Raw genomic sequence first — 27,498 nt, forward strand, 5'->3', positions numbered from 1 at the left:
TCATTGCAGCATTATTTACAACAGCCAAGACATGGAAACAATCTAAGTGCCCATCAATGGATGAATGGCTAAAGGAGATGTGGTATATATATATATATACAATGGAATGCTACTCAGCCATAAAAAAGATGAAATCTTGCCATCCATGACAGCATGGATGGACCTTGAGGATATTATGCTAAGTGAAATAAATCAGATAGAGAAAGACAAATACTGTATGATCTCACTCATATGTGGAAGATAAACACAAAAACAACAACAAACGAACACAGATACAGAGAACAGACTGGTGCTTACCAGAGGGGAAGAGGAATGGGGGGAGGGCAAAAAGGGTAAAGGTGGACATTTGTATGGTGATAGATGGAAATGAGACTTTTGGTGATGAACACAATGTAACGTACACAGAAGTCAAAATATAATGATAAATACCTGAAATTTATACAATGTTATCAACCAATGTGACCTCAACAACACAAAGAATAAATATATATACAAAAATTTTGTATATTGGTATAATTAGATTTATCAAAATAATGAGTGAAAATATAAAAAAAAATAGATAAATTAAGAAAAGCATCTGGCACAATGCGGGGTCCCCCAACTCAGTGAATGCTGGCTTCCTCTCCCCTTGGCAGGCCTACGCCACTGTTCTGAGTTCTGACTACCCTCCTGGACTGTCATGTCCCTATTTACTAGAAATTCCCCTATATTTTAACATACTCATCTTCCGTTATCTCTTCTACACAACCTCATGACAGAAGGAATCAAACTTAATTTCTGTTCTCTAATGAGGCCAGGAAAGGAAATATTTCATTATCCCTATACCGTGAAAAGACATCCAGAGCTGAAGTCTGTTTAGTAACAGAGATCACGGACTACACCCTTCACACTCAAGGAAACAACCTTGTGCTTCTAACCGAGGGCCCAGGGCAAGTAGCTATTTGTAATTTTGCTGAAAAGTAAATTTAGATTGCCGGCATCTCAAAGAAATGTCTCAAATTTAGTTAGAAGAATACTTACTAGCAAGCTATTCTATTTGTGATATAAATAGCACATTCGAAAGAGCCAGTTTTAATTTTACCACTTTATTTTCACCGTTAACCTATGTAAAAATCATCTCATGTAATTTCAAGTGCTAACATCATGCAAAAAAGTAGGCCTCTGAAAGAAGATAAAAATTCTGAATATTTCAAGCTCAAACCTTACGTGGGAAGCTCTCTCATCTGTTTTCAGGTAAGTGGCATTATTATTTAAAACAACAGTCGTGTGCGCATTTCCTGTAAAGCCATTGTTCCCTCTACAGTGGAGTCAAGCATTTCCGGAGCAGGGACTTTCCTCATTTTCAACAAAACCCAAGAAAGCAGAACTTCTGAACTAACCCCTGCTTGATAACCGTGCTCGCCTTCCACCGACATTCAGTTCTCTCTCTGCTATTTGCACAGTATTTTACAGCTGTTATTGGATATAACACCAAGTCTAATCTACTTGTATTGGACGTTTGTTTCTCCATCTGGGTTTCAAACTTCCCGAACAATCAGCGCTTGTTAAGCTGGATGAATTGAGTTCAGTTCCCCAGCACTCTGCGGGTGTTGGATACTGCAGACCTGGAATAGGGTCCCTTCCAAACCTACAAACGGCAGTGAGGGGTTGCCGTGCTAACAAAACGAGAACCGTGTGTAACACCAGCAAGAGGATAGTGCATCCCCAGTGAGAAGCCATGGGACCAGTTTTCCACCTCTGGCATCACGTCTTCTGAGTGGCCCTCGGAACAGTAGTCGGTCCACAGCCGTCAAAGCCTCCTGTACTGGTGGGCTACCTGAGGCGGTGGGTATCGTGAGACAAGGCAAACAGCTGACCCAGCTTGTGCTGAGAATGGTGCCACCCCGCAATCCTGAAGCAGGTAGCGCAAACCTCTGCAGCTTCCTAAATTGCTCTTTATTTGTCAGTTTTTCTTCTATTTTTGACAAGCTTTTCCCATGACTATTATTAGTAGTTCTGATCTTTCCATTTACACCAGTCATATTCCGAAAGGGCTGATTTAATGACAATATTTCTTAAATAATTTTAACCTTCACAGTTGGCTGACCTTATTTACTCAAAAATGATTTTTAGCCATTTCTAAACAGGTATATTCATCACTTTAAGTCTTAACTTTAGAGACTTCTATGAGTTTGGTTATCCCTCTTTGCAAAAGCAGGACACATGTAATGAGAGCAGAAATTTAAGCTTCATAGTCTTTTTTTTTTTCAAAGATTGGCCCTGAGCTAACATCTGTTGCCAATCTTTTTTTTTTCTTTTTCCTTCCCTCCAAAACCCCCCAGTGCCAAACTGTATACTCTAGTTGTAGGGCCTTCTAGCTCTGCTAGGTGGGACGCCGCCTCAGCATGGCCTGACGAGCGGTGCTAGGTCTGTGCCCAGGATCTGAACCCGCAAAACCCTGGGCTGTCAAAGCAGAGTGAGCGAACTTAACCACTCGGCCACAGGGCCAGCCCCTAAGCTTCATATTCTTAACACGAATGTTTTTTCTGAACCTATAACAGACATAACTGTGGCTGAAATATAGCATTTTATTGAGAATATACAACATTTAAGCCAGTATTTAAGAATCTGCTTCACTATATGTATATGCCTGCCTTATACTAACCCACATTTCATGTCTACAGGGGTATTTAACATCATCCTTTTCCCTTCTGCTTTTGTTTCTTTCAGGAACAATTTAGGACTACTGGTATAAATGGAGTTGAAATTTAACTGTTAAACAGAATTTCATTTCAGCAGCTCAAGGAACATAACTGATAAACTTCGTTTTGGTTTTAGTAGCCAAAATGCACAATTAGGAACAAACCTCAAGCCTGTCATTCCCTTTCCTCGAAGAATAGATCAATTCTCTTTCCTCTGACCCAGAGTATGAACGTGTGGCTTATTATTATTTTTAAACCAGAACTTTAATTATACTCAAAAAAGTATCTTCTCATAAGTGTATAGCAATCAAAAAGAGTACTTTTCAACCCCATCACCTCACACTCAGTAACAACTAGAGGGAAAAAAGCACAGAATCTAAAAATTAAACTGGGTGCTAGACTTGAAATCGTACAAACATCCTCTAGTTTTAGTATAGCTCTCTTAATATAGCCAAGTTTTTTGTTTAGTTGACTTTTTTATTTATGTATTTTTTAATGAGAAAGAAAAAAAAAGATTCTCTACCAGAAGCCATAAAAATCTCTCAGATGGTAAAACAGATAACCTTAAAGGTTTTTGCCTAAATTCGTACACATCCCTAAAATAAAACTGGCCGACTAATCTTGCTACAGTGCTCTGAAAGAGAAGACATTTGAAAATACAGTGTAGTAGGGTGACGCTGCACTGCCTCTAATTAAGTGCAGACTAGGGAAAATTATTCTTAGTTTAGTCTGTGGAAAGGAGCGGGTGGAAATTTCTCTCTTTGCAATTCAAAATTACTTTTAAGACAGAGCATTTCTTTTCCAACGTCTTCATTAAACAGAGCTGTTAAGAATTGTCTCCCAACCACCCCCAAAGAGCACAAAGCTACCCGGTATTCACCCCATATGCTCGACTTTGAAGTGTGAAGCTGTGACCATCCCACTAGACTCTTACGCCACCATCAAAGCCATCTCATTATGCCCAGCGCTGAGAGTTACAGCACGGGGCCGTAATCGCTCCAACACAAACACTGCATTAACAAAGCAACCGCAATATTCCTCCCCCACACGGCCAAGACTTGAAGAAATTTTTACCATATGTACACATGCACGAGATACTAAAATTTATTGTGCTAGAACATCATTGAGAAGTACATTAAACATGCTGACTAGAACTGGATGTTATTCTAAGGGACTGGAAAAAAATAAAACGCAGCTGATCTTCATGATGAAAGAACAGAAACATCAGGCTGAAAAACGAGATCAAGTACAATTCCTAAACAGCATTTCTACTGACACATTCTGTTGCCTGTTCTTTCTTGAGGCAGCAGAAAACAGCTTAAGGAAGAAAACACAACTCTACTGCCTGTCACCGGATGCTACTGTGTACTCTGTCACGTTTCATTTCTAAAGGACAAATAAGCTTAAGAATAACGATGTGCTGATAACAGTACTGATGATTCAAAATGAAGAGGATGTGCTAAGAAAAAGTCATTTCACTTGTGTCTCTGAGCTGTCAATTTATCATTGGCATCGTGGCAAAAAATAAAACGCAAAGAAAAAACTTAACGTGTTAAAATAAATGAGGACAGAATAAGCACTTGATTGATTTTTGTGTAAAAAGTAGTCTGTAAAAATATTTTTAAACATTTGTACCTAATGATCCCATTCCTTTCTTTTCGCCCTAGAGAAATCCTTGCATTTGTGCACAAGACAGACTTTTCAAGAATGTTGTGGGCCAACCCTGACAGCCTAGTGGTTAAAGTTCAGCACTCACCAATTTGGCAGCCCAGGCTCGCTTCCCGGTCATGGAACCACACCACCCATCTGTCAGCAGCCATGCTGTGGTGGCGGCTCACATAGAAGAACTAGAAGGACTTACAACTAGAATATATAACCATGCACCGGGGCTTTGGGGAGGAAAAAAAATGGAGGGGAAAACTGGCAACAGATGTTAGCTTAGGGCAAATATTTCCTTGCAAAAAAAAAAAGGGATGTTCATTGCTGCATTATTTGTATAGGAAAAATGAGAAACAATTTGAATGTCTACAAATAGGGGAAGAGATAAAATGTGATATATTCACACTATGATAACTGTACAGCAGTTAAAACGAATGAGCTAGAACTGCATATAATGCCATAGATAGATTTCCAAAATATCTTGCTGAATGAAAAAGTTATAGTATGAAAGCACTTACATTACAAACAAATACAAGAAATACTATATTGGATTTATAAATATATACATATATATGTATATAAATAAAAGCATGGGGGAAATTCTGGGTTGAGTGTGAGCATAGAGTACTCATACCATAACTTGGCAGGGGGTGGTTCAGGAAACCAGAATGGGGGTGGTGGTCAGAGGTGAACTTTAACCTTCTCTGTAATGTTTGAAATTTTGAAAAAGAGAATTAATAAAAAATTCCAGGCAAGGCCTAATTCATAAACAGTTGTGCGGATCTTTTTTTTTTTCCTGCTTTCTTGATGGAAACCTATAAATTTCTTAATGTTTCTACGTCTGTTTCCCAGCTATAGAATGAAAACATTGAACCTATCCTCTATCCTTACTATGAACACAAGAATTATGTGCCCCCAAACTCTTAATATACCATATACTTTCATGGAGATACAGATATCCATGAAAATACATGTTATATTGGTAGTTTGGGGCACAATTTACAAGTATATCTTCATATACCAGAACCCAAGAATCTTGTTATTTCCTTGTATGCAACATATACTTCCAAGAGATGTTATTCATGAACAGGGCATGTGCTGGCATAAATACCACTTTGTGCAGACATGATATGATTAGCTTAAAGAATTACACTTTCCTGATTGACCAAACGTAGGTAACTTATACTGTATTCGTTAGCTTGCTTTATTCTGTCCTATGGTGCTCCCTAATTGTTGCAGGTAGATTCATGGCCCCAGATTTCTTGGAGGGAAGGACTCTATTACACTTCGATAGTCACAACAGCACTCACTGTGGCAAATGGAAACCTAACAGGCATTCAATACTGTTCGGATGTTCACAAATACCTCTTCATTCATCCTCATAATACTTCTCTGAAACAGGTACTGAATATCATTTTGCAAATGAAGAAATGATGAAGGAGAAGCTGTCTGCTATAGAACTTAGAATTTTAGAGCTGAAAGCACTTCAGAGATCTCCCACTCAAGCGATTTTCAAACATCTTGTTATACAATCCCTTTTGTCAAAGGGCATCTTATTTGGAATCTTGATAACATGAAACAGAGAAGAGGGACCCAGTCTCTCTGTGGTGGAGGGGAACAGCCTGGGCCCCAACTGCTCAGTCCTCCCCTCCATAAGGCCACAGAGAATTGCTAAACATAGTGACGGCTATTCACTGGTGGGAGGTAGGGCTTTACACACAGGCATTACTTCCCATAACTGCCCTGCCAGGATGATATTATTCCCCATTATATAGATATAAAAAAAAAAAAACTATAAAAGAGACAAAAATTTTCCTAAAGTCAGCTGGCAAATAAGTAGCAGATCTGGGAGTTGAACTCAGGTGTATTCAGCTCCAAAATTCTTATTTTGCCCACTTACCATGTGGCTTTCCTGTCTGACCACTCAATGTGATATAATTGTTTAGTTCATGTTGATTAAAAAAACCCTCACAGGCCCATATGCATACATATACACATATGCAATGGGTGGGTAGGATTAGAATCGGGCCTGTTGCTTCCATATAGTGCCCCCCCTTGTAAGGATCTCTCACTCTCTTTCAAGGGGGCTATTGAGAAGCTGGGGCTGCACCAAAGAGCAGTTCAGATGGGACATGGAAAAGCCTTGGAATGGCCAGGAATCCTTCTGCTGGCCAAGGTATCAGCAATGCATAAACAGCTTTCAGCATAAAGCCCACTCCTCACAGCAAGGAAGTTAATGTTGCTCTTCCACCCAAGAAGGGCTCCCCAAATGGCAAACAAATAGACGGCATGGGTTAGTGTGGTTTCCTTGTGTGTGTTGGGCTCCCACACAGCTTCCTGGCCACTGGCCACCAACACTCCATAACTTCTCAGAGTCTCAAGCCTAGCCCTAACTCTCACCATTTGACCCCAAAACAGGTCAAGAGCTGATCCCCCTTCCCACAGTCCTGCTCCTCTTTACCACCTCCCAGGGGATCCCCATTTCCACACCCCCCATGCCCACCTCTTTAAATCTCCTTTTGGAGAGAAATGCTTCTTGCCCACTACTGACATTTCCTTCCACATGGAGAGCATTCTGCTGGTCTTGTTGGCTGTTATAGGTTACTTCATGTCCTCCAAAAATTCATATGTTGAAGCCGGAGCTCCCAGGACCTCAGAGAGTGACCTTATTTGGGAATGGTGCTGTTGCAGATGTAATTAGTAAAGAAGAGGTCATATACTGGAGTAAGCTGGGTCACTAATCCACTATGACTGGTGTCCTCTTCATAAAAAAGGGAAATCTGGACCCAGACAATACACAGGGAGAACGTCACATGAATGTGAAGAGGGCAATCTACAAGTCAACACGGAACAGATCCTTCCCTCACAGCCCTCAGAAGGAACTGACTGCCAACACCCTGCTCTTGGACTTCCAGCGTCCAGAACTGGGAGTGATACATTTCTGTTGTTTAAACCACCCAGTCTGTGGCATTTTGTTACTACAGCCCTAGGAAATTAAAACACTCGTCTCCCTCCCTCTCAATATTCATCCGTTGATGGGGAGTTTGGGAGAGAAGCTGGATTTGCATAGGCCCACTCCTTCCTCCCTCTTCCTTCTTAGGAGCTAGCTGTCGGCAGGAAACACACAGGCCAGTCCACACTCCTCCTTGCCATAAGCTTTCCAGGGCAGGCCTATGCTGCCCAGTGCTGCCTATGACTGGCTGGATAAGTCCATCTGATTCTCCAGTTGGGTAAGCTCAGCTGTCAATATTAGTTTTATCAGTAATAAAGTTAGTATTTCCATTTCTCACCTGCCTTTCTCTACTGCTGAACTGGTTCCAACTGGGGAAAGGAAGAAGTGTACTATTTATAATGCTCTCATCTCAAACCCTACCCCTAGCCCTCCTTTTCCTGGGGCAGGGAGTGAGGGGGCCTCCTTCTTTCTCTACTCTATTGCTATGGAATAAACTTTGTGCTCTGCTTTCCCAAGGCCTCCCCTTTTGGTTGTCAAAAATTCAAACATGAACACTGACTGTTACTTCCTCATTCTCCCTATAGCAATTCTATACTCCTCAAGATGCAGAGAACTCAGACAGTCCAGGAAAGAGTCATGCAGAGGCTATGGGGGAAAGAAATGCACAACAATTAATATCTCAAGATATTATCTTTCTATATATTTTTGGTTAATTAAAATTAGAGAATGAGTTACTTAATATACGCAATTTTAATAGTCAAACAATAAATGATAATTAATCTAAGTAACAATGATGTTATAACCACATGTTATTGTCATTACTATTATCACACGCTCTGGGGCTCCGGAGAAGCACGCCCTCATTTGACCAATGGACACCAGATGGACGGGCTGGTGGATACATGAGGGCGTGGAGGGGTTTGGGTTGATGTACTTAATCTTACAAGCCCATCAATGCCACTGGCGTCACTATGTCATTTCTTCAGAATTTTGTAATCCCAGTGGCCTTGATACCGGAAGTCACTATAAATCCTAGGAAGCATGGATAAAAATGAAAAGGAATTCGAGAAAAGCATGGCCAAGGTCAGGGGTCCTGGGCTTGAACAGTTAGCATGGTATCCGTCAAATAGGCTATAAATCCCCATTAGGGCCACACTCTCTAAAACACCATCAGCAATCATAAAAAGTCTCTCTCTGGGTGCTATAGATAACTACTCAAAACCAGGAAACCTAGAGCCCCTAAACTTTGAGGGCCCCCCAGGGCTGCCTTTGCTAGTAAGGGGTGAATGTTAATGTCTCCTGCAAAGACCCATGGCTTAATCCTAAGTATTCGAAGAGACTCTTTCTCTGGGTGAAGTGGGGGGGCGGTCTCCCGGTTTTTAACTATACTCTTATAAGTGAATTCTAGACTAAGAAAGAATTATAACAAGTGTACAGTCAGGCAGCAAAGATTTTATGCACTCCACCTATTTCTCCCAATTAGAACGTTCTTATAGTACATTTATCCTTGTCAATATTTTCAATAAACCCTGTTCAATATACATCAAGAGTGAAACAGGGAAGGAGGAAAAGCCAGTACAAGGGCGTGTCATCACGCTGGTCATTGCTGTGAGCAGCTGGGGCTTGATCTTGCTGGAATGGGCCTTAGAATTATTGATTTCAGAGAGAGAAGATGAGAGCATTTATCTACCAGCTCAGGTGCCCTCCATTGGTCAAGGGTGGGCCCACGGCATGTTAACTCGTTCGGACTTGAGGTTACCGCAGAGCCAAAGCGAGAGAAAAGAATGCAGTTTTTTCAAGTCTGGTTGGGTTCACTGGTAATAACCAGTCATGGAAGAAAAGGTTAGTTTATCCCAGTTCTCCCATTTGGCCTTTTCTTTCCTCCTTGGTACCTATTTTACTGTGACAGATATAATCTTGCTGCATTTATTAAGCCTGTAGTAATGCGCATTTATGAACCACCTGGTAACTCTCCCTTGTAGTTAAAATGTACTAAAGTCACTGGAAATCAATCTTAATATTTTAAGTACTTTCCCAACGCACAATCCCTTGTTTTTTCAGCTTTTTATATGGTGGCAGTATCCCTTAATTCTCAAACTAAATGCTATGTCCTAAAACTATGTTAATTATGCTTGTAAAAAATCAACCATTGTTTTTATGCCCTGGCAATGAGGGTAATGCTGCTGGTGAAGAGAACTGCATCAGGACCCAGCATCTAAATTGACTAATCTCAACCAAATCCAAGGCTGTTTTACGAGACAATCTCCATAGCAACTGGAGAGTCAGAGTAGAAAATTCTTGAAGTGAAAAGTTGTTCCTGATTTGCCAGATCAGCCCATGTTTTGACAATCTGTAATAAGGTAATCAAAGGGCCTCAAGACTATCACGCAAGTGTTGACGTCGTGTGAATTTGTCGTGGCACATGTCCTCCAAGTCACAAAAATACTCGAGAAAACATCTAACGAGGCTGATAATTCTAATCAAATCCATTAATGTTTTATATATTTTAAGATAAATCAAAAATAAAAACCAGTCATGTAAGAGCTATTTCTTTATTCATATAACTTACTTAGCTAGCACTTTATCTTTCTAGTCTTCTAAATAATGTCAATTTATATGGCATTGTACAAACACTATTTCATTCGATTTAATGACAGGAAACAAAAAGCAAGCTCCCATATCATTTACAAACTTCACAGCTATGGTCCAGACTCCTAAAGCTGAATGTTATGACCCGACACGTCGGGAAAGCCCATTTTCACTGTCAGATCATCAGGAGAATTTGCCTGAGCGCTCTGCCCTAACCCCTCCCTCCATCTTCACTCAGTCCTTCGCACGAAGGTTCGTGTGTGAATGGGAAACAGGCTCACGTTTCAGAGACACAGGCTCCCACACATGAAAACACCGAGGAAGGAAAAAGTGGAAAATGTACAGGGAACACTATGACTCACAGTAATCCTTCAGAGAAACTGTCTATAAAAAATTTATAGAAGTCCAGAAATTGAGACTAAATATCTTCAATATTGACTTGGATAGCAGACAAAACAATAATGTTCCTGTAAATTTACCACTGATTCCAAATTAGGTGAATTCATTGTTCTTGAAGGATCTAAGATAATTAACAATCACCAAGAAGAATGAGAGAAGGAGGGGGTTTCCAGTAAAGATGGGAGTGTGGATCCCTATGTTTACTCTCACTTCTTCCAAAAGCCCCAGAAAAAGGTGATAAAGAGATACTTTTTAAAAGCATTGACTCACTCAAACAAACAAATGGAAGAGGAGGCAAAAGCATTGGAACTCGGAGAGCAGATATAAGAGTGGTAGGCAACTTAGCAGACCCAAGGCAGCAAGAGGGACGGCAGAGAAACAACCCAACGTACAGCACAGGCCCCTGAAAATGGTCAGAACTGGCAGCCTCACTTTGGAAAGGAAGGTAAAGGCAAAGCTCAAAACAGGAAGACTGGTGGGAAGTCTGTTTAAGCAGCAACTAGATCCCACCCACTTCCGCACAGACAGGAAACTGCCCTGCCCCAGCCTGGCAGAAGGCGCAAGAGGTAAAACCCAAGGGGTATGGGCTGGGGGATATTGGGCACAGCGGAAGGTAAGGGTGATGAAAGAAAAGGGGAATTTGTGAGCCTCTTCCAGCCTTCTTCTACAACTCAGCTCCTAAAACACGGACAGCTGTGTCTACACGCCAGGCTGAAGAGTGGAGGATCCTTCTCTGGGGAACATGAACAGCCCAAGAAGAAAGGCCAAAAAAATAGGTGCTCCAAAGAAACCATGCAGCCAGAGCAGCCTACAGCTGACAGACCTTAGCTACATACTCAGAGTATCCACTGAGCCGTTTAGTGCCCACTCTAGAGCAACAGCCAACCAAGGGTCATCAGACATCCAAGGAAGGCCTTTAACACAAACAAGAAAAAGTAACCTGGGGGTGGGGGGTGGAGAACAGACACTATTTCAGGAAGAAGAAAATGTCAAGAATTATCCATTGAGAGCTAGCCCAGATGGCCTAGTGGTTAAAGTTCGGCACACTCTGCTTAGGAGGCCTGGGTTCATTTACTGGTCACAGAACGACACCACCCATCTGTCAGTGGCTGTGCTGTGGTGGTGGCTCACACAGAAGAACTAGAGGGACTTACAACTAGGATATACAATCATGTACTGGGGCTTTGGGGAGGAAAAAGTAAAAACAAAGAGGAAGATTGGCAACAGATGTTAGCTCACAGAGATTGCTTCTCTAAAACAAAAAATTATCCACTGATACTGCATTCATGAGACAGGACTGGAATGTTATTTAAAATAATACAATAAAAGGAACATTCAGAGAGTAAATAAAAGCATTTGGAAACTAATATAGAAGACATGAAAAATTTAGTGAACACTTGGGATATAAAGCAGAGGAAATTTGCCAGAAAGTATTATAAAAATACAAAGTGAGAGATAAAATAAATGTAAAGAACCAGTGCAAGAGTTGCAACATCCAAATAACAGGGCTTCCAGAAAGAACTAAGAAAATGGAAAAAAAGTGGAATAAGTCAACATAATTGTCCAGCACTGAAGGATAAGAGTTTCAAGGACTCAAAGGACCTACGAAGTATCCAGCACAACAAATGAAAACAGGTCCAGACAAAGGTTCATCACACACGTTTCAGAACACAGGAACAAAATGAAGATCTTACCAGCTTCCAGATAGAAATGACAGATCCCGACAAAGATCAGGAAACATAATGGCTTCAGAATTCTCAGTAGCAACATGGAAATAAGAATTCAATGACACAATGTCTTCAAAATAAAGGAAAATTATTTCTAACCTAGAATTCTATACCTAGCCAAACTAACAAATAAATGTAAGGTAGAATAATGGCATTTTCAGACATGCAAGGCCTCAAAAATGTAGTTCCCTTTTTTTAGAAAGCTACCAGAGGACATGATCCAGGAAAACAAGGACACAATTTTTTAAAAAGAGAGAGAGAGAAGACATCAGATTCAGGAACCAGGGACTTCAACATGGAGAAAGATGAAGGGAACACCCAGGATGATGGCAAAGGGAGAGCCCAGGACGACAGTTATCCTCAATAAATCGAGGGTAAACAGTCCTAACTGGAACAGATCAGAGTGTTCTAGCAGATATTTCTTTTAGAAGATGAAATTAATAGAACATTCAATGCACAGAATGTTCTATCTGAATGTGTGGAGAGATGCTGACAGAGAGTTTGGGGTTAAATGTGTGATAAGTATATAAAAAACTAAGTAAACAATCAAAAAGATAATGATCAACTCCAGCAAAAAGAAAAAGTTGTACAGAAAGGGTAAAACAATAACGTTTTAAATGATTCATTGTGAATGATGTTTACATAGTCATAATGTAATCACTAAATATTGATCCAAATTTTGATATAACTATATTGAGAGGAGGGAGGATTGGGAAGTGTGTGTGTGTGTGTGTGCGCGCGCGCACACGCGCGTGCGCTTGCGTGTGTGTTGGGGGTGGAATGAAAGGAAGCTAAATTCTCATCTTCGGCAGTGAAAAGTCAATAGACAATGCCTAAAACTAAAAAACCAAGAAGTACCAATATGAGTGTGATATTGAGGTATGTGGACTTGAATCCTAAATGATAAGAGAAAAGAGTTGAAAGCCCTTGGCTCCATGGAGAAGGACATTGAAGTGTGCCTAAAGTAAGGAGGAAAGGATGGTTACATAGGTACTCAGAGTTTTTGGAACAAATCCTGGAGAACATTTGACTTTTAGCCACATGCATTTTGACAACAAAAAGAAGGAAAGGGAGGAAAAGAAGGAGGAAAGAAGGGAGAGAAGGAAGGATAGAGGAAGGAAGGGAAAAAGGGAGGAGAGGAAAAATTTTAGAGACAAAATAGAAATAAAAATGAGATGCAGTCTAATAGAGCAAATATACTTTTTATAGAAAATGAAAACTAAAGTTCAAAACATCTTTTAAAAATTATAAACTTTAAAAAAATATAGATGGATCTACGTGTCTCCTAGCTCTCAATTTTATATCCACCTGCCAAGTGGCAGCGTGTAAAAGACATGACATGTTCACGCTCTTTCCCCCCAGACCCTCTTTCTTCCATCATTTGTGAGTGATGACACTTTCATATCCGGCTTCATTCCCCATCCCCCACATCCATGAAGTCTCTCCATTCTCTACTATCTCAGGTCATCATCACCTTTCCCAACTGGTCTGCCTGCTTCCTCTCTGTTCTCTACCACGTAGGCAGAGTGATCTTTCTAAAATTCACAGCCAATCATACCACTTTCTCGCTTAAAACTCTACAAGGGTTCCCACTGCCTTTAGGATAAGGTTTGCACTCCCTAACCCGGCATATAAGACTTCATGATCGGACCTCTGATCACTTCTCTTGAGCTTCATTTCTTAACATTCCCAGGAATGCCTTTCCCATCCCACTTGTTCTCTAAGTTGCAGCCAGCCATGCTGAAGTCCTTTGCGGGTCCTTAAGCCCAGGCCGCTTTCACCTCTGAGCCTCTGCATTGCTGTGCCCTTTATTCTAGAAGTTCTTAAACTAAAATTATATGCAAAATTATGTGTGTGTGTGTGTCTATGTATGTATACACAAATGCACATGCATAAAAACTTGCAAATGGGGCTGGCCCCACGGCCTAGTGATCAAATTCAGTGTGCTCTGCTTCAGCAGCCTGGGTTTGGTTCCTGGGTGTGGACCTACACCACTTGTTTGCAGCCATGCTGTGGCAGTGACCCACATACAAAATAGAGGAAGATTGGGCACAGATGTTAACTCAGCAAACATCATCCTTAGCAAAAAACAAAAACAAAAACTTGCAAATGATTTTGACAGTATTTACAAGTCCCCTGAACAGAAATTTTGGCCCCACTTTAAGAACCCCTTCCTTAAGGTATAAGCAAGCTGCCAGCTGATATCAAAAAGTTCTGAAACATATTATTCAGAATTGTTGCATACAAAGCACACATGAATTATACATATTAACTATCTTTTATGTCACTGGAATGTTCTCTATTGCCCTTCTTCCCAAAGAAATTTAACAATTATTATCTTGAAGTTGGTTTCCCTGAGAAGAGGTCACTCTAGTGAAAAACACCCCTTCACCATTCTGAGAACAGCAAGATCCTAGAACTTGAATACTTCTGCCTCATAAGAATGCCTGAGCATGCTGTTACAAAAAAAAAAAAAACTTAAAAAAATTTGGATGATATTAGATGAACAGCTGTGTAGAAAGGAGAATGTAAAAATAAAAACTGCATGTTGGAGCATCAAAATAGTAACCATGTACAGTATATGACTGCTTTTAATCAGATGAAGATTGAAGCTATTACATTTCAAATCAAATGTTATAAATTAGTTCAAGAATGCAGCTGAGCTCTCATTTAATTAGAAATGTCCATGTTTAAATCATGAGGTACAGTAGCTGCCAATGAATCAAAAGGGCAAGGAAAGGGAGAGATCCCGCGCCCAGACCCTCCAATCGTCAACTGCCTCCTCTGCAGGACAAACATCTGGGGAGGACTCGTCCTGATGTAATGAAGAACTTCATGTGCTGGCGAATTTGAGATTTAATGTAATTGAACGTAACTGTTCTGAAGACAATTAGAATCATTATTCTGGTCTGGACAATGCTGAACTCTTCATTTTTGTGTGAAATGTATTTCCGCCCCCTGCTGAATTTTAACTCTTTCTTGGATGAAAAGTAAAGCAAATTCTGGGCCAAGATTTCCCCAGGAAAAAATCCATAGACTGTCAGGTCCCATTAAAATGTGGCAAAAGCAGCGAGGTTCTCCTTCGGAAATAGGTCTCTTTCCCCGATTCTAATGCTTGATGTAGCTCAGCGAGCACCCAAGCTACGTCCTAAATGTTAGATAATTCACCATTAAATAAAAATGAGGCCACATCATACAGGGATTTCTGAGGTCATACAGAGAGAATGCAATTATCCTAAGGCGGGCTTTCCCCCAAAGGTTATGAGCCCCTCCACATCTCGTAATTAACCGTGGAGCAGCTCGACAGTCCAGGCAAAAGGCCTTTCTTTTCTCCCAATTTGCCTAATTCAAAAACACCTCAAGTGACATAGCTCAAATTTTCCAAATTAAACTTACCCCTGGGGCTGGAATCAAGCATGTGACAGTCCAGTTCTAAAGCAAATCTTAAAGAGAGTTGTGCAGAGGGAAAAAGAAAAAAAAATCAGAGGAAAAAGGGGTAGGAGTTAACATTTAAGTGGTTTTTCAACCTCATCATTACTCCTGCTCAAGAAAATAGGACACAGATGGGCAAAACATACCATCGTTCTGCCCTGAAGAGTCTGAGGAACTCATTAGAAACTACTGCCGTTTCCTCATGATCTATTGTGAATTTGTAAGGGACAAAATGATCGATTTGCTGCATCCCACAGCATTTAGTGTTCCACAGTGTCGTGGAATGGAAAGTGGAAGGATGAGTCACAAAGACCCAGTGTGCCACTGTAACCTGTGAAAGCAGACTGCTCACACAATTCCTCCAGGATGACTTTTCCGCGGGAGTTGAAGAGTGATAATATTGTCACAAGCTGTTCTGATTAGTAAAAAGGATTTCCAATAAGGAATAACACACTCCCCCAAACTTTCTCTTACTTCTGGCCACGGCTCCACACTCTTCCACACTGACACCAGACAAAGGGTAAATTGGAATCAGGTCCACCGCTCCCAGACAAGGGTGGACCCCCTCTTGAAGCTCCATATTGATGGACTGGAAGGCCTCCAAGCAGGCAGCCAGAACAGAATTGCCTTAAAAATGTAAAGTTGTAGAAAAGAATCATTAAACTTTCAATCGCATCTAAAGAAGCAGCTATAATTTTATTTTCCCACTAGTTGTTTTCTTTTGTAATCTGTACAGAAGATTGTTTTTCATCCAAAATAAAGAAAAATAGAAGATCCAACATTTCTCCTCACCCCACCTCCCAATTGTCATAAAATTTCACATTTCTTCCAGCTCTTTATTCCCCAAAGTGGAAGAATTACGCAAAGTTTATCCGTCTTAGACAACTTTGTATTTTTTTTACAATTGATTACTTTCAATTTTTTCAGTTTTATCAAATTAGTCTAACATTCCTTGTTATTTGCAGAATGTTGTATGAATTTATATCAAAATATACACACAAACATATAAATTTTTAAAAGCATAAGTATTTATTTTAGTTTTGCTCCTGTCCAGTGATTAGATTTTTCATTAAATTATTGTATCTAAATACACATTATAGACACCTAAGAGTTTCATGTTGTTACTCCAAGTTTTCATTAGCAGAGCAGGATGGCCATTTTAGCAAAAGAGATACACAACAAAGAAGCAAATTTTACATTTTAGGATTAACATTCCAGATAATCTGTCCTGTGTTTGCTGGGAGTTACCAGTCAGCTCTTTGTTCTCCAAACAAACATATCTTTTGAAAAAAGGCAATCTGCCAAATTGAAATCAAGTTTATTTGAAGATATCTTGAACGCTTTACCAAGCAATATTAAGATAATACAGGTTTTTGTTTAAACAATTATGATCGTTCAAATTCAAGCTGTCCCGCTAAACCTCACAACATGAGACAGGGAGCCCACTTCTTTCCAATCCATGAACCAACTCGAGATTTCAGGCTCCCGATCCAAAACACAACTGAATAGCATGTTTCACTCCGTGCCAACTTCTCAGTGAAATCAACACTGACTTCAACACTGTTACTTCGAAGGTTAAAACTTGAAAATATTTTTCTTAACCACAAAAGGTATGTGTTCATCTTCAAGGAAAGAATGTTATTAAATCTCGGACCCTAAAGTTCATTTTAATGAAGAGCAAATGGGAAACGCTCATGATGCACACGTTCAGAAAAACGACAAAGTGCAGTTTGGAGGTAGACTCTCTATGTAACGGAGGGAATATTCAGAATTACACAGGACATCAATGATTAAAGAGCGTTCAGCTCTCCTTGAAGCCTACCCTTCATCAAAAGACACAATAAGGAAACTGAAATCTTACCTAAGTCATCAACAGAAGCTGCTATTGTAATGACCGATCTGTTGTAGTCTCGATCAGAAAATATATTGAGCACGGATACTTCAGGGTGCGTCTGTCCTGTAAACAAAACAACACATAAACGCAAGACTTTTCTTTCTGCATTGAAACATTAACACTTTATTTCTTCCGATACAATTAAATTTAGTTTAATAGAAAAATTCTGGGGTGTGACCTTTCAAGTGACATTGGCTAATCATGAAATTCATGGATAGTAATGTCCACTTCTTATAGCGACTCCCTGTATAACTGGACGGCTCAGCTCAGACACCAGCCTTTGGTGTCTATGAGAGACCTTCTCTTGCACTTCCCACTGAATTTGCCAAAGTTCTCTGAACTCAGTCTAAGATGGTCGCCTCTTCTTTCAACTGCCAAATTATATCACTCTAAATTCTGCTCCTTATCAATCTCATCTCCTGGGCCTTGTCAATTTTTCCTTCCAGAACCCAGAAATAAAACCGTCTGGATCAAAATCTGACATCTGGAAAAACTAGGATAGGCCAATTAGTGCCTGAAGCAGAGGTTTCTGAGATGCATGCACCTGTCTGTTAGAAACCGTTCTGACTCCACCATCTCCTTTTCAGAGGCCACCAACAGCCTTCAGATGTTAACGACTTCCAGCTTTCGCTGGCTTCTGACTCACTTGAATGTGTAACCTGGAGGAGAAAGTTGCCATACCCTTGTATGGCAGCCACATATAATCCCAAAGTTATTTTTGAAGTTTACAAGCCTGGTTCAGGCTCCTAAAAATGTCCCCCCTAAGCCTACAAAAGCAAATTCAAAGTGAAGGACAAAAGTTTTCAGGCGGTAATTAAACCTCTCACTATGCCATTATACCTTTGTCGCCCTGTGCCCTGGCAGCTTAACAATTAATCTTTTCAGAAGAGAGGAAAAATAAGTTACATGCAGGACCTACAGAGCTTATGGCAGCCCTACGCTGTTAATTTTAATAACGTGAAAAGATAAACATATGTCACTCACCCACAGCCAAATGAGCATCTATACAGCCCAGCCTTGGGCTAGGTCTAAAATTTATAACCCAGGGTCCTCCACCTAAGACCTTTTAGGCCATTTAAACGTTTTCACATTGCTTAATTAGGAAAAATACAGGTGATACAGTTTTATTCCACTCACTTAAAAATAAATACCTTTAAAATATTTGTAAAAAAACAGGTTATTTTCTTAACTAGTGCTACCTTCCCTGCATTTTTAAAACTATAAAAGATGAAGCAAGAACAAGATCACACAACCTCCTATTTTATGTATTTTTTCAACACACTCTAGCTCCTGGAAGAAAAGAGATGATTTTATTTTTTCATCTGAAATCTTCTTCTGAAAAGCTTTTATTCTCAGTTTCACATGATTCAATTGAATCAAATGCTGAAAAAATGAACCACTCTCTCTTGCAATTTCTTAAGCATGCATATAGAAAAAATTACTGCTGGCAGGAGGAGCTGTCAGTATGAATCTCAGCAGAAGTAAACTGGTTGGTATTTGTAATGGAGTATAATAGCTATAATTCCATTTGAGCTGCTGCCACTAATAAGCTGATAAAAACTGTGAGTTGAGACCCAGGCATCCATCAGTGTGTGGCTTCCACAAATTTCTCTGCACAGTCACTTAATTATAGAGACAGGTAACCCAATCCCATTAGATGTGCTGAGTCTAATGTGAGGGGCCCACGCTGGCTCTTCCCGCAAAGCGAACGCAAAGGCACAGCTGCCTGCTGACTCCAGAGGAGCTTTCTTATCAGCAATTATCAGGAATTTTCATAGAAATTTCCAGCTCCTGCAAAGTTGCAAGACGGTAGCTTCAATATGCTCATCGTTAGAAATGGGCTGGGGGAAAACAATTCTCTCTCATGAAAAACAGTAACCAAATCAAAAATGACAAGCAGAAATGAAAATGCTCTGTCCCAAAGTCTTCAGGGCTGTGGCCCTAATGCTCACCTGTTGCTAAGAAGCTGTTGATTTAATAACAAAGCATTCCTATCCAAATGATTGGAAGTCTGCAAATACCCTGTTTTCAGTGTGTGAGAGTAAAAAACAAATGATATCTAGAACCGTGTCATCACATGCACATTTTAACAAGAGTAAAAAGAAGGGTAGCATCTCTCTTAGTAAATGCTGGCCCAGGGAGTAAGCAGGCTCGAGTTCCCGTCTTCTGAAGTGCTGAGTGACCTTCCGCATACCACTCAAATGCAATTGCCTCGGAGTCTTTACACGGAGAAAATGGAGTAGAAATAATAACGCCGTAATGATAGCATGGGCTTTGCTAGCAGGAGTGCTTTGCAAAGTAGCTGCTATTTGGCAAGTTTATTTTTTATTTAACCCGCTGAATAAAAAAGCGTAATGTACAATTATGCTCATTCTATTAATGATCAAATAAACGGCACATGAGGGAATCATTAAAGCTTTATGTAAATATATTCTCCTCAGGAGCCTGTCAATATCCTGAACAATGCCCATTTCAGACACTGGCTCTCCAATGGGAAGAGCCACGCTGCGGAGCAGACACGGCGTTAGCAAAAGAGCATCTGTGCACATCGGAGTAACTGAGCTATCTCAGTGTCCTGGAGTCCTGCAGAAGCTACGACACCCCAAGAACAAGCGGGGACATCTGGGAAGAAAGAAGAGTGTTCTATAGATACTGTCTCCAGAGCACAAAAATTACTGCATTATGAAAACACTACATATTCGCTTCAATTGTCTGTTGTTCCCACCATTTTTTTCAAGAAGAGCTGCTTTTGCTATGTTCTCAACAATGTTTTTTCTTCTGGCTTCTGAAATGTTTAGTAAACAGGCAGCCAAACGAAGCCCCAGTCTGGAGGAAGACATGGTGATTTTTCTAGAATAGAAGAAAAATGAGTCTTTACTTCAGCCCCTACAGTTCATTCATATTTTCATGTTCATTAACAATAAAAAAAAATCAGCTTTTTGGAAACCGGCGGTCATAATATGAGCACTTCACTACAAAATCCTCAGATTGACTCAATCAGGAAACCATATATATGTGGTCATGCACATATGAACAGGGTAACACACTAGAAAATATGCAGCAAGTTAGCCTGAATCCTGTGACGTAAGTGCAACTTTGTCATGGAAGTGTGATCTTACATTTCAAGCATGGTCAAGCCTTAGCTTATCCACATTTTCAAGGTCTATGCTAGTTAACAAATAAGCATGATCCTTTCATCAAATGAGACTTAATGGGGAAACCCCAAAAAAGGGGAATGAGTGACATTATTTCATACGCTGATCCTTACAAAAATTATTCTTCTGGCAAAAAGAACAGGTATCTAACTCCGCGGGGCATGCCATAAGCAGTATGTGAACAAACGGAAGGGACTCACTCGGAGCTTCAAAGGACAACTCTTTAACTAAGTTCCTCTTGTACTTTGATCTCCAAAGTTTCTAAATCACAGGACTCTGTACCTTGAACTGAAAGCTGACATTTACTCTGTTATGCCCCTCAATAATGACAAAAAATATGACTGATTCTTTTGTGAAAAATAGATTAATTGCACAAATTTGGGAGGTTGCTTTCTTTTTAGTACTCCAGAACGGCATTTTTCAACTCATTATCTTTCCATACCTCATTTGATATGATGAACTAAAGAAATTTTAAGTATCTCAAAATAAGAAGAAAATAATTCCCCTTTTCAAGATCAAACCATCATATTTTGGCCTCTTTTAAATATCATAACCAAAAATGAACATGGCCCTCTTGAGTTCATTCTACAAATATTGGAGGAGAGTCATTTTGCGTCAGGTAGCATTCTCACTGTGGGGGATACCACAGCCAACGGTGTCCAGCTCTTAGCGTTTAAGCTAAGCTGTGCTCTGGTGCCAATAATCGTGCTCCCCACGCATAAATCTGCTGGCTTCTGTTCACTAGGATTGCTCGCTGGCCTCACTATCCTAACCTGGAGGGAAGGCAGGTGTCATGGCTAGTTCAGGGTGTTGGCAGGTTTTCATATTGTGACCATCATAATCGAAAATTCATAAAAATAGGGTCATTAGGTTTTTCTAGACATTAATAACATTGTTGTAATAAAGCAGCTCAGACCTCTCTCATTTTTATGTAAACAAAAAATTGCTTTACACAGGGGTGTGGGCGTCTTCTGGCTTTCATTTGTTTTCAGTGTGTTTATGTAGCTTAATTGTCTCATCAGGCACTTTCCCAACATAATTATGCTTTTTAACAAATGGTGTTTATGGCAACCCCTAACAGTGCAAAAGAAAGGATTAGTTTCATCCTCTCATTCCACATTTTGATTCCCTGCGGACAGCTAAATCACACAAAGATGGTGTTAGAAAAATCTACCTTCACAGCAAAAGCTGAAATCAGCAGCAGTACCACGCTTCTGAAGAGCAGTCAGGACTGTCAGTAAAAAGGGTAAAGACTTCTCTCCCTCCCCTAAAAAAGTGACCCAGAACAAGCCCCCAAAACACTGTGGCTCGGGAGAGCGCGATCCTACATCGCCCAGCCCTTCAACAACTGCTCGATCACTTCCGGCGACAGACCAAAAACCTGCCGCCCCAGGAGGAGCTGGCAGGGCCAACCCGGAGCGCAGCAGATCGCGACGGGCCCGCCGGTCACCTGCCTCCTGCGCGCGCACCACCATTAGCACCTGTAGGGTCGCAGAGAGCCTCGGTGACGAGGGGGCAGCGCGTGCTCCGAGCTGGAAGCCGCGGCGGGGACCTCCGGGGTAGGGTGTTCCAGGGTCACGTGGGCCGCCTGGTCACCCGGGAGCCCCCCGCGGCCGCGGCACGAGGCCGGCGGGAACAGCGCCGGGGGAGGAGCCCGGGCCAGCGCGGCGCGAGCCGAGTCGCCGCGGCCCCGCCTCCCGGGACCCGGGCGCTGCGGCCCCGCCGCTCTGCGGTCCTGCCTGGGCGGCCCCAGGGCGGCGGCCGGGAAGCCCGACGCTCTGTGTAGAAGTGCCCCCACTGTGTCATCCGGGAACTCCGCGATTCTCCTGGGTACATGAATGACTTCTTAAAAGCGTATTAAAATCTAATGATGAGGTCATTACCCATTGATCAGCCACCAGCAGGGGGCTCTTTCCTCTGGTGTATACACACACACACACACACACACACACACACACACACACACACACACACAAGCGGCATGCACCCCTTTGGTAAATTTCCTCCTGAGAAATATTTGTGAATGTGAGCGCTTGTGAATGTGAACTGGACTCACCCCAGGACAAAAGCAATACCTGCACGTGCCCATCAGTCAAAGTTACAACCAATATGAACCAAGCATTAAGCATTTCCCTTTTTTCTAGGCCAGCGAAACTTGAGAACACATTTCTCCTCCCTTAAGAAATGAAGACCTGCTTTTTTCTTTTTTTTTAATGTAGCAAGGATTAAATGTCACCATTTTGATCCAATTTCATTCCTGAAGTGAAATAATCACTAAATAACTACTTTGACGGAATAAATTAATTTTTAAATCTATTTTTTATTTTCTAATTATACTTTTTAAACACAGATTTGAGGAAATTAACATTTATGTGGACATTTGGTTTCTAGCCTAATGTGGCATAAAAATAAGTAACATAATGAGTGTTAAAAAAAATCAGGTTCATGATGCTTCTCACATCATCATCATTGTGCTTAGATGTCACAACAGTATTATGTGCGATTGTGTCAGATCCAGCCTTCTCCATCTCAGAGTGTTGGCAGGTAGGAGGGTTGTTGGCAAGAGGAGGGGTGTTAACCTCAGGATCCTGGATCCATTCCAAGGCTGGTAATTACATTCTGCCAGCCAAAATTCATCCCATAATTTTAATTGGATAAATCCTTTCTGGCCGAAGCTACTGCTCTGCCTGTCAAACTGTTGCCACATTTCACCCCAGAGGTGTCTGTGTTTTACTTGCAAGAATCAGTCCCTTTGAGGTTGGCTTATCAGTTTAAATCCTCAAAGTGCTTTGGGATCCCATGGAATTAAATATATAATTAGGGTTTTTTTTTTCTACCAAATCTGCATAGAAATGCATAAAATAGATATATACCCATGTTAATGCCTAAAAACCAACGCCCATCTAATATCGGCAGATAAATTTGAGAGCATTTTACCCAGATTGATGCCCCTAACTTTCTCTTATTTCAAGAGCTTTTATTGCCTATAGCTTTAGCTTCCAATTTCCAAAAAGTACTGCAGTGTCCAGTTTCCTTCCATGGAGGACGATGGAACTGAAGCCCCTGCATTTCACCTTTGCAAACAATCCTATGATGAGACTACTTGCTAAAATGAAAGAGTCATAATGTTACATCTAGTCTTATCGTATGGCTCCACAGAAAACAGTGTGACAGCCAGGGAGTTAGGGTTCTAGCTGTAGCAACAGCCAGAACTACAGCTTTTTCCCCAGGGCTCCTAAACCTCTCCATGAGAAGCCCTCTCCCTCACAGGGCTGTGGGGGCATCAGGTAAGGTCATATTTCTGAAGGTATCAGCACCACACCAGAGTCACTCAGCAAACCTTAGTCCTTTTCTCCACTCTCCTCCTATCAGACACAAATGGAGAGAAGGCAGGCCCAGCGTTCTCTGTGGAGGGGGCGCCATCTGCCCTCGCCTGAGCAGTGTAAGCGTGTCTTTTTGGAAAAGCCAAGGAGACAGATACCAGCAAGTCTGAGGAGAAGTTTAGCAAGAAGATGGAAAGTTCTCTTCAAGAATGGAGAGGTACCTGTGGTAATAGTTCAGCTCTACTACTTGTAATCCTGCCCGTTTCATCATTTAAAAGAGCTTATGTTACATTTACGACGTCTGTATGTCAAGCCTCTCATTTTTATTTAACTTAGCATGCTTCGGAGGGATTTTTCATTCTTTTGGGGTGAATGTGTTATTCTGACTTCATTTCTGCTGTGTCCATGCTCAGGGCATTATTTCTCTTGCTCAATATGACTCCTGTCCAGAGACGGATAGCCCCAGAAGAGAGAACAGCTAAAGCCCCAGTGTCAGTCCTCTCAGCGACAGGTGTTTCCCAGCTCTCCCATTGGTTCCCTGTGAGACAAAGAGGACACTTTTCTGTCCCCTTCCATTTCATTTTTGCGAGCAGGGGGACGCAGTTCCCTTGGGCGCAATCCCAATGTCAGAGCTGAGGCGGCTGAAGGGGAGCCCCAGCCTTAGGGCAGCTCCGGGGGTCTGCTGGACCCCAGCGCCCGAGCTGCTCCAGCCGGGCCAGGACCAGTGGAGCGAGCGAGGCACTTACCGCAGGCGCAAAACTTAAGTGGGTCCCAAAAACTTGGTAATACAATACTTAAAAAGTCAAAATTAATGCAGAATAAGAAATCTGTGGTGAACCAAACAGAAGTTTAAGTAAAGGCAGGATCCTAGCCTGCACTCACGGGACTGCATCCCACTCGCCTCACCCTGACCCCGCCCTGCCGCCGCTCTCCCCTGCCTGCCGGCCTGTGTCTGATGGTAGGGGCCAGAGGAAACTGCACCGCTCTGCCCTGACTGCATCCTCTCTTTGGACCCCCAAAGCGGGCGACAAAACCAGAGATGTCAAGGGTAGAAATCTCCAGGCCAGCGGATACATATAACTTATAGTCTGTTCAAGAGTTTCCTAGACTTCCATATATAGGAGCTTGGCCAATTTATCTCAAAAGAAGGGAAACCCTTATTAGAACAAGGGAAAGAATCAACTCTACTAACCGAATACATTTCAGTTACATTTCCTGATAACGTTTCAGAATATGGTAATCAGAAAGTTTCCTGTTGTACTAGGGAATTTTGAAATAATGTTTTAAGGGACATTTTAACTAAGGCTATGAATCTGTTTCCTGTTCTCATATTCTGGCACCAGCCTGTGTTCAGGAGAACATGAGTGGAGAACGTCCCTTAGAAAGACAGAAGCCTACTTCCTTATGCAGTTGTTTCCTTTGCACATTGCACTGTCGCCGGATGTTTGCACTGTGTCAGGGTTCATTCTGCCTTCTTCCCTCCTCATGGAACAGGTTAAGATTTTATTTCTTCTTTCTTATAAATGTGGTCTGATAAATGAAGGATTAAAAAAAGTGACTTCAGTTGTGATTTTAGGACAAGTTAAGCGTGGAAGTGGTTGTAATTACTTGTATTAAATTATTTGAATCACATGATATTATGTAATATGTGTTCCATTAGTCATTTTCTAAAACAGCAAATGGATTTCACTGCTGCCATTTTTAGTTTGGAGTGGGGAAGTTACGCTATTCATTTATTTTAAGTGAAGAAAAAGAGCTTCATGTCTGGAAAGAAGTTACAGCAACTAACAGAAATACGTCCATTGCCCATACATCTCTGCCTTAAGTCTGGGGAATGATCTCTAGCCATTTTTGTGTTATTGAAGGAGGAAAACACTGGCAAAATTTCCAGAATTAACCTTTCTTTCACCTTAATATTTGGGAAATGTCCTTCTCTTTACACAACATGGACTGGATTCTTCCTCTTTAGTTGACCGATCTCTTTATCCTGAAAGACCAGTAGGCTAGACTGGAAGCATAGTTATTAGCTTAAATTGGAATCACTTGTTATGCATCCCATTCATTCACACTCGGAACATCTCATGTAACTAGCCAGAAGTGAAGTCTATGATCCATCCAACCCCTAATTCATTCCTTTAGTTTTTCTACCTTCCATGTGATTATCCGGTTATGCGTTCCTTTATTATGAAACCTAGGCATTGAATGGAATGAAGTGTCTCCTAGGGCCTCTCTCCAAAGCTGTTTTTTTATAGCTATTAGTTATATTGCAGATGAAAGGCAATTCCTAAATTAGACTTCAAATTTTTGCTGAATATTTGTTTTAACTTATGGGACTACATTAAGATTATTTCAAAAACTATTATGATTCACAAAATGTATCTTATTATATCCAGAAAAATGCTGGGAATGTTTAGAAACATTGTCCCCTAAGTAACAAGAATTTTTCTTGTGTTATGAGGTTTTTTCAATAAATATGTACTTAAAAATTCCAACCAGTGGGTGATAACTGCCACTCTTCTTTAAGAAAGATGACACATCTTGTGATAGTCACACTCTGTGCACTTCTAGGCACTTCTGTAATGTTGTTTAATATCCTATGTATCCGCAAGTGAATGTTAACTCTTACTGACACCAAGAGGGTAACCTCCTGTATGCGCAGGAATCAGAGATCCTGAACAGAAGCATTCCTGTGATGTCTGCGTGTCCTCACTCACATGTGTGTTCAGAGGCGTCCTTTGCTTTGAAAAGGAGCCCTTTGGGAGAGAATCACTTCTCCTACTTGGATCTCAGGACTTTCAAACTGAAGGTTTGAGTGAAGCTTTTCCTGCTGAATTGTTTGTCTTTTACTGTATATCTCAGTGTTTGAAGAGATTTAAAATTTTTTAATTTTATCTTTTCATTACATTTACATAGAAAATGTCTAATTTCTTAGGAAGAAGTGGGAAAGATTGGTTTTTTGGTGCTGGTGTTTTTAATGTTTTCTTTATCCTACCTTGTGCCTCTCAGTTATTATTCAGCTCTTTTACTTGAAACTCTTTGTTTTTGGAAAAGATTTGAAAATAAAAATTAATGGCACCTCAGGTAGAAGGCACCTTAGAGATCTTCGGTGCCTTGGTTCAAACGGTGCCTGATCTGAAACAAATAGGCCACAGAGGTGGCAGCCGGGCTTGTGATGCAGCGTGGGTAGGAGGTGGGCGCGGTGTGTCCCTGCAGTCCTACACTTTGCCCCACTCTTGCTTCTTCCATGGCCCCTCTCTGAACCCTAAGTCACCTTTGAAAACCAACAACTAGTTCAACCATTTTTCTGGGCCTTGAAACCCTTTTTACAATATCATACAAAGTTCTCACCTTTTGAAAATTAACCCTCTAGCTTGAAACGAGTCTATGATGCTGTCTCAAAACTCAAGCACTATGGAAAATCCACATTATTTTTTAAATTATTGGGTGGATTTTAATAATACTTTCTGTGGAGCAAATAAATATGAATGGATATTCAGATTCTGAAATGATCCATCAAAGGTTTTAATTAATACTTGAGCAAACGTGGTACAGAAACCAGAAGGATAAAAATTGGGGGGAAGCAGACAAAAAGATTGAAAAAGATGCGATCAAATAGCATAGACAATTATAGTCAGACAACAGGCAAGGATGGAATGGCTTAGTTACTTATCACTAACCAGTTCGGA

General features: G+C 41.0%; 1 protein-coding gene and 1 long non-coding RNA gene across 13 annotated transcripts in view; one reads left to right on the top strand and one right to left on the bottom strand.

Annotated features, from left to right (window-relative positions):
• The window catches only part of FTCDNL1 (formiminotransferase cyclodeaminase N-terminal like), a 96,666-nt gene extending 74,415 nt beyond the window's left edge, over positions 1-22,251 (bottom strand). For 6 of the 12 annotated variants that reach the window (XR_011528863.1, XM_070581739.1, XM_070581740.1 and 3 more), the window contains exons 1-4: positions 21,971-22,181; positions 20,060-20,184; positions 17,302-17,397; positions 15,915-16,067 (exon numbers count right to left, since the gene is read on the bottom strand). Coding sequence is in view for 10 of the 12 variants with exons in the window: in XM_070581739.1 (XP_070437840.1) it covers positions 15,915-16,067; positions 17,302-17,397; positions 20,060-20,174 (364 nt within the window). In the remaining 2 variants the exon portion in view is untranslated. Of the gene's footprint in view, positions 1-15,914; positions 16,068-17,301; positions 17,398-20,059; positions 20,185-21,663 lie in introns of all 12 variants that reach the window. The other 6 variants (XM_070581741.1, XM_070581738.1, XM_070581744.1 and 3 more) reach the window with 4 other exon arrangements.
• LOC139076849 (uncharacterized) lies at positions 1,372-5,110 on the top strand. Its single transcript, XR_011528864.1, has 2 exons — positions 1,372-1,900; positions 4,349-5,110. It is a non-coding gene; the product is annotated as an uncharacterized lncRNA (long non-coding RNA).
• Positions 22,252-27,498: the final 5,247 nt, after the last annotated feature.

The sequence above is a fragment of the Equus przewalskii genome, chromosome 17, assembly GCF_037783145.1.
Source record: "Equus przewalskii isolate Varuska chromosome 17, EquPr2, whole genome shotgun sequence".
NCBI lineage: Eukaryota > Metazoa > Chordata > Mammalia > Perissodactyla > Equidae > Equus > Equus przewalskii.